This window comes from Mus musculus, chromosome 8, assembly GCF_000001635.26.
Source record: "Mus musculus strain C57BL/6J chromosome 8, GRCm38.p6 C57BL/6J".
NCBI lineage: Eukaryota > Metazoa > Chordata > Mammalia > Rodentia > Muridae > Mus > Mus musculus.
Genome location: NC_000074.6, coordinates 104,961,525 through 104,972,747, shown reverse-complemented (window position 1 = coordinate 104,972,747; position 11,223 = coordinate 104,961,525). Strand labels below are relative to the sequence as shown.

Sequence of the window (11,223 nt, the reverse complement as noted above, 5' to 3'; positions counted from 1 at the left end):
TTTTTTTTTAACTATCTCTAGTGGGTGGTGGGTTATAGGAAAGGTTAAAATGTATAAAAAACATCATTAAAAATAAGATTAAAAAAAATTAAAGTTACAGTGATCCTCACATTCACAGGCAAATGTTGGTTTTGTGTTGGAGAGCCTGGGGCAGAGAGCTGTAATGACTGATTCTGGTTTCTCGAAGTCCTGTGTGTTGAGCCCACAGACAGAGAAAGGGCAGGCATCTGACTTCTTAGTTTAGGCCTTAGAGCTCAGGGCTGCTCTGAGTGTGTCCTCTAGGGCTTGGCTTGTTGTCTTTCCTTTTCATTAGATTCTATACATTCCTAAATTTCTTCCTTGATTTCTTCAATGATGTATGCACGATGACTAATCCCCACAAGGTTGTTTGTGTTCTATAGTTTCTCTTACCATGGAATTAAAGTTAATTCTATTGTGATCAAATAGATATAATTACATCAATTTTCCTGTATTTCTTAAAACTTGTTTTCATCCCTAACACACAATCTGTTTTATAGAGAATTTTCATGGACTTCCAAGAAGAATGTGTGGTTGGTAGCATTGTTTTAAACTTGCTTTTCTTTATATATGTGATATTTTAATAATTTGTTTTTTCCTTTTTATTAATTAATTATTTCATTTATTTACATCCCAAACGCTGCCCTCCCTCCCGGTGACCCCCTGAGTTCTTCCCCCTCCCCCTTCACCTCTGTGGATTATTCTCTGGGTATCTATTAACTCCACTAGGTCTACGATATCTTTTACCTTGTACTTTGTAATTTAACTTTACAACCATGGGCCTTTCTATGCCCACCCCCATTCCCAAATAATGACACAGAGGCCTCATATCTATTTACAATGCTTTTGGCCTTAGCTTGAGCTTGCTCTCCAACTAGCTCTTAACATATTAACCCATTTATACTATTCATGTCTGCTATATGGCTGGTTAGTTACCCCTCCTCGGTTTCATACATTGGACTTCCTTGGAGTCTGGATGGTGAATCTCCCACGCCTCTCTCTTTCCCAGAGTTCCTTCCTCTCTCTGCTGGATATCACATCTTACTAGCTTGCCTTTTGCTATAGGCCATAGGCCTTTTATTTTAACCAATCAGAAGGTACCTTAGGCAGGCAGGGAAGGATACTGTGAGGAGCGGGTGTGGCAGCAGTCCCAAGAAGGCGCCCGGGACTGCAGCTAAGTCTTATGACTTGCACCTGACTTCCTCATACACCTGAAAATAAGCCCCAACCATCGTGAGAGCTGCACAGGTGCACCATGATGCTGGTGGTTTAAACAAGTCCATATTTGGTGGAGACATGCCCCTGCCGCCCTGATTGGCTGAAGCTGCGTGCCTGGTGAGGTGATGTGGCCTGCTGTGAGTGGATGGGGACTGAAAGTATATAAGAGTGAGAGGCCCGGGGTTCAGGGGAGAAAGATGAGAGAGAAAGTTGAGAGAGATAAAGTTGAAGCGAGAGAGATGAAGTCTGAAGTTTGCTGAATAAACTGTTGTTAGAAGGACTGGTGGTCGTGTCGTTCTTGCTGGTCGAGAGCAGACGCGACAGGATACAACTTCACACAGTGTACAAAACCATCACTCCAACAGTACTGTTTTTGTGTGGCACTTCTTCTTTTTATTTTTTTTCCTTTTTTCAAGACAGGGTTTCTCTGTGCAGTCCTGGCTGTCCTGGCACTCACTCTGTAGACCAGGCTGGCCTCGAACTCAGAAATCTGCCTGCCTCTGCCTCCCAAGTGCTGGCATTACAGGCATGCGCCTGTAATTGTGTGGCTCTTCTTAAGTGCCCTTTCTCTATTCCTTTCTCCTCTATGCTGTGACTAGCATGGTGGGAAACTCCTACTGAGAACAAGTTCAGAGTCATTTATTCACCTGACAAACATTTTTAGACGCTGATAGTTCCAACACTGGGACTCTTTGAATTCTCAGAGCCTACGTTAAAGCTGAAATACTGGACTCTGAAAAGGTTTCAGAATCCCAGAGAACCCTGTTAGGATTTACTAAAGAGTACAGGGTCAGGAGGTCTCACTTGGCCAAGCCAGGCTTCATCGAGGAAATTGCATGAATGTCTACTTCAGGAAGCCATCAGTTCCAACTGGAAACCAGTCTCCTCTCCAGCCTTCAGTAATCCAGAGTCACCCACAGCCTGGCATAGTACTTCTTCCTCAGTACTTTTCTGAATGTTTCCACTGGCATGGTACAACCATGGCTTGACTCCACCTGTCAGCAAAGTATGGTGTCAAGTGCCCCCCTTTCAATGCCTGTGTGCTTACAGTCCTGGATTAGGCAGACGTCCTCTCTCCCCTCAACTTCCCCACTGAAAAAAAGCTGAAGACTGGGAGTTGGTCTGCCCAAGCTCTTCTAAACTCAAGGCCACAATCTAGATTCTTTTGGTTACCTGAGCAACCTGATGTGCTTTCATCGTTGGCAGCTGTAGCTCAATAATGAGCTCAGGCCCCAGTGTGAGAATCTGGCACTCACCCTCCTAGATGCTATCCTTCTCTGCAGGTGGTGTCCAGGATGGACAATCAATAATCTTCATTGTGACCCCAAAGGCCATACTGTCTTGTGGTTCCTTCCACTGGATTTTAAAAGGGAGACTTTTCCAACCTTGTAGGACAAGGTAATTAGAGGTAAGGGGATATGACATATAGGGTCTCTAGCACAAAGGCTCTGGGCTCTTTATGATAAGAGAACATGTTTTGGGGGGAATTCAGGCACCTTGAGCTCAACCTGGCACCTTTGTATAATGACTTAAAGTAAAAGGGGATGTCTAGTAACACTTATGTCTAGTAACAGTGAGGAGATAAGAATGAAAGTCATGCATATGGATCATAAAGGCGACAGAGGTTATTACAGGGGCCAGAAGGTTGCAGTGGAACTGTGGACGTCAGGAGGACACTCATATACATGGACAGGTGCTCATGCAGATTGGGGACAACAATCTCTGTTGTACATGTTTGGACCTTCTGATCTCCCCACCTTGTCATTAGGACTCACCCCATAGTCAGACATCTTCACAGATGTGATCATGCAAATATGGGCCTTAGCATGTACATAGAACCCTTGGAAGTGGGGACAAACCTCAGCACATACAAAGTGTTTTTCTAGTTTCCCTAGTTTTTCTTGGCACCCCCCCCCCACACACACACTGTCCTAGACTTGTGGAAGCAAAAAGAAATTGATATCGATGCATAGATAGATTATCTTAAAACAAATTGTTGGCAAATTTTAATTTATAAACACAGTAGATAGAGACACTTTTAGATGTTTTCAAATCTAGTGATCAAGTTGGGAACCTCTGTGTGCTGTGTTTTGAAAATATCTATGAATCATATTTCTATACTGAATAACTCCAATGTGATAAACCCATAGGAAGAACAACAATATCAAACAACCAGACCTCCCCCCAGAGCTCCCAGGGACTAAACCACCAACCGGAGAGTAAACATGGAGGGAATCATGGCTTCAGCCACCTATATAGCAGAGAATGACCTTGTCAGGCATCAATCGGAGGAGAGGCCCTTGGTCCTGTGAAGGATCAATGCCCCAGTATAGAGGAATGAGAGGGCGGGGAAGTGGGGATGGGTGGGATGGGTGAGGGAACACCCTCATAGAAGCAGGGGAAGGGGGGATATAATAAAGGGTTTTGGGGGTGGGGTGAGAAAGGTGATAACATTTGAAATGTAAATAAAGAAAATATCCAATTAAAAAAAAAGAGGCCTATTGGAGGCCCGGGCCATGAGGATTGTTAACTATCTCATATGCTCAGTGAAATCACAGGTATCATCTTTGGGCTAGAGAGCATGTACAGCAAACCTGTTAGTATCTTAATCTTGGGATCTATGGTCTCCAAAAGTGTGAAGCTGATGAGAGGGAGCATGTGGTTCTGACACAGCCCACCCCTGTGATAGGGACTGTTTGGAGAACAATATCAATGTTTTCCAAAGTCCTACTTGAAGACTGTTTTGGTCATAGAGAAGAGGACAGTGAGGATGAGAGGTGAGGTGAGGAAAGAAGAAAGCAAAGATCCTAGTCCCAGTGGAGTGTAAAAGGAGATGGGGAATTATGGGGTTCACAAATCCACTGGGAGGGGAGTTTGGATAGGTCTAACCCAATCAATAGGCTGCTTTTTTAATGGGTCTAACAAAAGATGACCCAGCAGGAGAAGGAGTCACATGCAGAGGATTTGTGATAAATGAAGAACAGACAAGCACAGAGTTTATATGAATGTTAGAATGTTTTGGGAACCTGAAGCTGACTCCATCAGCAGCTGACACCATATACCATTCCTCACACAAGGCACTATAGCTCTTTGTGCACGTTTTGAGATCTCTTTAACTCCTCAATCTTCCGGGGCAGAGTCTTGGTCCAGAACTGCAGCTTTCTGGCCTTCTGGAATTGTCCCACAGCAGGCTGGATGTTCAGCTGTAGATACTGTTCATCATGGTCAAACACGGGCCAGTAGGGTAGACTCTCACTGTTGGGGTTCCTGTGGATATGCCACCAAGAAAAGAAGGATGAGGTCGCTCTGGTCCAAAGCCTGATACACTGATTTGGATCAGGGCAGTGGTTAGGCTAGTGTTTAAGGGGTCTGCTGAGACAGGTGTCCTGATATGTGCATACAAGTGTCACTTACTAGTTTCTGCTTCATGTTCAGAAGACTGCCTGACCTGTTTTATGTCTTCTCCTAAAAGGCAAGATCTAAAGAGCAGTACTGTAGCACTATAGCCCACCAGCTAGGTCACTGTGAGATGACCAATTTATGACTCTATACTGTACCTGTATAAATATACCGTAGTGTAGAGAAGACTTTATCATGTGATGGAAGATCCATGCATGCTAAAAGTCACCATCTAAAAGGGAGCCTAGAAGGACCCACACATACAAGGTTTAGTTCTCACCCATGTCTTGCAAAGTTGGCCCAGTACTTCATCATTCTCCTGTTTAGCAGCTTTTCCTCTTCAGTGAGGTTAACTGGTGTCATGAGAAAGACAAAAGTATATGCCACCTCATGTAACTGCTAACTCATTCTTCACACTCACCATCCCAGCTGTTGTCTGGCCTCAAATTATTGGCGTTACTACCACCCTTCTTCACTATATAGAGTACCCAATACCCATGCAAGCCTCTAATTGAATTCCTGCCTCGATGTGCTGTCATCTCCTCCATTACAGGCTAGACTGGGAAGGATATATGTATATATATATATTCAAATGACTGCCATCTAAGGAGCCATCTGGGATCTCATTTAGCTCAGGAAGAATTAGGAAGACTCACGTTTCATGCCCCAGAAGAAGGAACCAAAAACAAAAGGAACCTCATCTCCATGGTCAGCGTTCACGTGGGGTGGCCTGACATCCTTGAGGAAGCTGGATTGATGTTGGAATTCATAGAAGTAGACAGGGGCATGGGAACCTAGAGGTGGGACAGAGAGTGACTTACTTGTCCCTCACCTGGAGCTTTTTTGATATATATTTGGTATCAAGATACCTTGATACATTGTTACTTGGAATCGCAAGAGTTAAATTGGAGGCAGAGCCCCAGGCTGGAGCACTAACACTGTAAATGTACTCATGGCCTTCCCAGCTGAGTGATTTTGTTAGGATAATAGAGTATCAGCAACCCATTTTCGCCTCTGTACCCAGATTTCACTCTCTTAAACTAGACATAAGGAGACCAACTACCATACTGCTTCACAGTGCTCACCCATGACCCCCGTCTCTGAGCTGCTCCACTAAGCGTTGTCACAGTGGTACTCACGCTGAAAATATGCTACTTGGAGAGAAGGGATCACAAACATGAAGTCTTCCATCATTTCGGTGAACTGTATTTGAAGAGTCTTGGGGTCCTCAATGTCCTCCATGTACTCTTCCATCAACAGATCACTACACTCAGGAGGCAGCATCTATACCAGAGACATCAGAAAGATTGAGGTTAGGCATGTTATTGGTCAAGTAGGTAGTACACTTGGGTGTGGGGAAAATGGGGCCTGGGATAACATATGGTATAGGGAAAAAGTTCTTGCTCTGAGGTGACCCCACACAGCATCATACCTATCTCCTGACCTTTATTAATAGGGATGCTGTCTGAGAAGGAGATATGAGGGACCCATCTACTTAGACAAGACCAGAGGTGTCTCACCATTTGCGGTGCTGTATCCTTCAGGACAGCCTGCAGGTTCTCTCTGGTTATTCCCTTTATTGTCTGAGTAGAGCCTATGACCTGGGAGAGAGAAGACAGTCTTAAGTATGGGGTCTCACAAACTTGGAGTGAAGATGTATTGAGTCCCCACTGCTTAGCATATGAGTATCCACATTCCCAGAGGATTGGAAGTGAGCCTCACTTTGGGGACGATCCAACCATACTCATCATTGTTGAAACCAATGATGCTGGGGACAGGGTGAAAATCAGCAGAGGCCAGCAGCTCCTGAGGATGCTTGGGTAGGAACTCTCCATCCACCACACCAGGGATCATCTGGAAGTTCTGATGGGTGTTAAAAACCAATGCTGAAGGTTAATGAAATAAATATCCCGATGTCCACTGAGTCACCTCTACCTTTTTCTCAATTCTCACTAGTTTCAGGGTGATCTGCTCACCCTGGAGGAGAATCTACACTTAGATTAGCTTATCTTGTATTCATTTTACACACAGAACTGAAAGAACTCAAAGGCATACAGATGAGGTATTTGGTTCAGAATTCCACAACATGTAGACCAGGTTCTCCTAGACACACAGCTCTCCCAACCTTGCTAATAGCTAGAATCTCCTCTTCACTCTTGCCTCTCAGACAGCGCACCAGGGCCTCTGAATCCATGGCCTCACAACCAGAGAGCTTGGCCACCGTCTGCAAAGGGAACAAGCAGGGAGAAGAGTTCTTAGTTCTAAGTCAATGATTTTTTTGCATCTAATTCCCACACCATAGTGTGTGTTGTGTGGATTGGAACAAGTATAAATTGTTCCCATTTTCCTATTGCTCAAAGGTGACATCCAGAAAGCAGAACTCTTTCTGCATACCTGCTCTTTTTGTTTAGGGTAGTATTGAGTATTGTTTTCTCCATCAACTTTTGTCTGTTTCATATATGAGGGAAAGAGTGTGTTGAGTTGGTGTATGAAGGTTGGATTAGAGGACCCCCTTATTTGGCAGTGTTTTTTTTGTTTTGTTTTGTTTTGTTTTTTCTGTGTACACTAGCTGAGCTGGTCTGTGAATTCCAATTCCAGGGATTCTTTCATCTCTGGTTCTCACTTGAGCCCAGGAACTTTGAAATTACAGATCAATGTTGCCATTTCCAGTGTTTTATGAATTCTGGGGATTTGAACTTAAGTCCTCAGGCTTGCACACCAAGCACTTTAAAAAACCAGTTACCCAGCTCTGAACCCATACACACTCATTTCTGCCAGTGATGGACCTTTCTAAGGGCAACTTTGCTGTCCACATAACATATTCATCCAGTATAAAGGGGATCTGTGGATTCTAACCCTTAAGCCCTCACAAATAAATGTACATATGTTCCTTAGCTCTTCATTTTTACTAATGAGCACTAGTGTCAGAGGATAGTGCTTTGGCAACAGATAAAGGATTGAAGTAGTTCAGGCACTCACTTGGTAAACCACCTCAGAGAAGCTAAATATGGTTCCAGGCAACAGAGCTACTCCACTCTCCATGATGGCTCTGTGAAAGAGTCCTTTGGACATGGGGGACACAACATGCGAAGACACGCTTATGCCTCCTGCTGACTCGCCAAAAATAGTGACCCGGTCAGGGTTGCCACCAAAGTGGGCGATGTTCTGCTGGACCCAGCGTAGGGCAGCCACTTGGTCCAGGAACCCCCAGTTTCCCCTGGCATGTTCATCTCCAGTGCTAAGAAATGGAAGGGACATGGATCAAAGGACTGTCTAGGTTCTGATCAGTCCACATTGCCCAACCCTACCCCAGACTCACCTGAAGAATCCCAAGACACCCAGGCGGTACTGGATAGCGACCACCACCACATCCTCAGTGGCTGCCAGCACGGATCCATCATACATGGAAGCCATGCCTACAGTGAGTGCACCACCGTGGATCCACACCATCACCTGGGGAAGTCAAGAGAGATGCCAGGAGGCTCCTAGTGAGCCCAAGTTCAGCTTGTCTACTTATTAGAATATTAACTGCTGTGCTTCTGTGAAGCTACAGAAATACATAAAACCCCCCAGACTTCAGGGCTTTGGCCACAGCAAGGGTCCTCTAGTAGCTTCTTGTCCCCATTCCCGCCATGTGTTGCCCTTTGAATTAATGCCTCTGTGTATAGAGTGATATCATCACTACTCAGGCTCTTCACAGTGCAACAAAGAGAGGTGTCTCCATGGATATCTCTCCAGATTAAAAATGGAAAGGATCCTCAACTCTCATTGTCACAACAGATAACCCAAAAGTATAAGTTTGGGTGACCTCTGTGTTGAGGTTGAGTCCCTAAGTGTTTCTGCAGAGCACGAGTTGTAGAATGAGTTCTGGTTTTATAAAGAGCTGGAGCCTTTGATGGCTCAGTGCTCCAGTGCTCCAGTGCTCTGTGTCCCATACCCAGGTTCCAACTGCATTGTGTGGCTGAGATGGCCTTCTTTGACCTAAGTAAGCTAAGACTTATCAAAGTCCACCCTATAGTAAAACTCAGGTTGCTTTTGTCCCTTCTAACCTTGAAAAAAAATCCCCTCTCCCCAAGCTGGCCACGGCCTGATACTCACAGGCAGGTTAGAGCCCTCCTGGGCGTGGGCTGGTGTGTAGATGTTGAGATACAGGCAGTCCTCGGACATAGAGACAGGTGGCAGGGTCAGTTTCAACTCCTTCAGGCCCTCCATATTCATCGTAACATTTTGTGGACAACTGGTAAAAATGGGAGACAGTTATTCCAAGAGATGTATAGTGAGTATAACCAAATGTGAGTCTGGAGTTTATTTTCTTAGCCACCTTTAGCTGCTTGTCATAGATGCCCTGTTAATACTTATGTCCTGTCTAAATACCTTCCAACCAAGGTAAAAGCCATAGGCTCAGTGAAAGCTGGGCTGGGGCCAGATTTCTAGGGCAGCCAGTAGGGTGGGGCCTGGATGTTATTCTTTCTGAGTCAGAGAGAGAGAGAGAGAGAGAGAGAGAGAGAGAGAGAGAGAGAGAGAGAGAGAGAGAGAGAGAGAGAGAGAGACTTATAGGTGTCTCTCTGGAAATGATTGGCTGTCTGTAGTGACATTCATGGAATTATATAAGAAAATCGAGCTAAGCATTAGCAGGCACGCAAGCATTTTCTAGTCTCTGTTCCTGGGCGTGGATGTGATGTGAGCAGCTCCTGTAGTTTTGATTCATTGTGTTTACCAAAGGATGGACTGTAATCTGGAGCCTCTAATAGTAGCTTTCTCCCCTAAGTTGCTTTTGTCCGTACTTTATTACAGCAACAGAAAACAATCTAAGATCCCCATATTAGAGTGTTGAACTTACACAGCTACTAGAGGATTGATTCAGTGGACAATGCTGCCCTAAAGGGTAGTGAGTAGTCCTTCATCACATGTGCAGACTCTCAAGGAACTTCTCTTGTCTGCAGTGTCTCTACAGGGAATTAATTACATATACTTGTTCCCTGGCCAATGACACTTGGCCATATAGGTTGTCACAGTGACTGTGAGGGTAGAGTTATCAAGTATCCGTCATTGCTGCACACCTCAGTGATCTGGAGTATATTCTCCTGATTTCAGAGGCAATGCTGTCTAATAGGTCACATTAACTCATACCTGGAGATCCCTCCCATTGTGGCAGAGAACACTGGGCATAATCTGAATCCTTGAACAATTTTATCTTAGCTCATCTCAATCTTGCCTGATGCTAACTTTCTCTGAGTGCCAAGCTCTGACCCAGAAGCCTGGCACAGTTGTTCTCATCAGGCTTAGCACATCATCAGAAAAATGCACGGGGCACTCATCCACAAAGAGAGAAAACTGCTCTGTAGCTGAAACGAATGAGACACTTCAGCATGGCCCAGAGCTCAGAGCACAGTCTCCCCCAGTACCTGAAACCCTCTGGGTCCAGAACTTACATGGCTGGCTGTGAGGTTCCATCTCTCACACCACTCCATGGCTCAGGGGCCTCAGGAGGTGCAAAGCGCAGTGGTCCTACAGGAGGCTTGGCAAAGGGGATTCCCAGGAAGGTGTGGACACCAGCTTTAGTGTCCTTCACGTGAATGAGCCTGCCTTGGACCTGGCCAGAGTGTGTGCTTCTGATGGGGCTGGTCTCTGGTGAGTCGTGACCTGGTAGAGAGAGAGATGCTTCAGGGTTAGTTTTCTGTAATCAGTTGCCACAAGGTTGTGGGAGTTCCTATCTCACTGTTATCAGGGCACAGGCAAAGGGAACCCATAACCGCCTCCCTAGTTCAGTTGTAGGGTGTGAGTGTGGAAACTCCTTTATCCCTCAGACCTTGGATCCTTTCCTATTCCTATTTTGAAGGGCTCTACAGCGTTTCTGTAGGCCAAAGAACCATTTGGCTATACGAATTATTATTATTATTATTATTATTATTATTATTAAAAGGTAAGTTGTAGCTATATACCAAGAAAAGAAAATGACTTCTCATTTTCATTTGAATTGTCTAGCATTTTCTCTAGAGCTCCTTACAGTGAACTGTCTCCTCAGTATGGAGTGATCTTAGATGTCTCTGACTCTGTATGCTAGTGGGCTCATAAAATCTGAGGGTTTTGGTCAGTGAATCGGGAGGCACAGGTTTCCCACACTTTTAGCTGTCATTTCCAAACCCTTCCCCCTGCCCTGTGCCTTCCCTCCCACAAGCTCAGCTCTGACATGCAGAAGTTGGCAGCTCTGACTCCAGTCATTCCCCATGCCAGTTTAGTGAGCCTCACCCTGCACATGGCCGAGGAGAAGCAGGAGTCCAAAGAACACAGCATCCAGCCAGCTATGCATTTGGTTCCGTGGCATGGCCGGCTCTCAGGCTCTGAGTCTGTGCTGCTAGGAGGACCACGTTTCACAAACAGGAAGCAGAATATGTGAGCCTTGCCCAGGCAGGAATTTGAGCCAAAAAGATAAAGGTGGAGCAAGTTCTCATTGTAGAAGAACTGTTTAGTCAGAAGTAACTGGAGCCAATGGCCTGGAGGCAGGGCAAAGTCGCTGTATTTATCAGGATTTTCCAGAGTAGCAGGGCTTATAGAATGAATCTCTCTACATAAATATATAGAAACTGG

The 11,223-nt window shown here is 45.1% G+C and overlaps 1 protein-coding gene across 4 annotated transcripts; it reads right to left on the bottom strand.

The window, feature by feature from the left end:
• Positions 1-3,210: 3,210 nt before the first annotated feature.
• Positions 3,211-11,152, bottom strand: Ces2g (carboxylesterase 2G). 4 transcript variants are annotated; one of them, XR_387780.4, is made up of 12 exons: positions 10,885-11,152; positions 10,068-10,278; positions 8,734-8,872; positions 7,955-8,088; positions 7,615-7,873; positions 6,761-6,859; positions 6,358-6,498; positions 6,156-6,236; positions 5,775-5,919; positions 5,292-5,429; positions 4,794-4,879; positions 3,211-4,503 (listed from the first exon to the last, which is right to left on the bottom strand). XR_387780.4 is itself a non-coding variant. In NM_197999.2 (12 exons), exons 1-12 carry the CDS (start codon positions 10,958-10,960, stop codon positions 4,317-4,319), a joined length of 1,683 nt encoding a protein of 560 aa, NP_932116.2. In that variant the 5' UTR covers positions 10,961-11,030; the 3' UTR covers positions 3,211-4,316. The 4 variants fall into 4 exon arrangements, 3 of the variants coding, with proteins under 3 accessions (NP_932116.2, XP_006531455.1, XP_006531454.1); NM_197999.2 differs by lacking the exon at positions 4,794-4,879 and adding an exon at positions 4,916-4,988 and having other exon boundaries at positions 10,885-11,030; XM_006531391.4 differs by having other exon boundaries at positions 4,412-4,879.
• Positions 11,153-11,223: the final 71 nt, after the last annotated feature.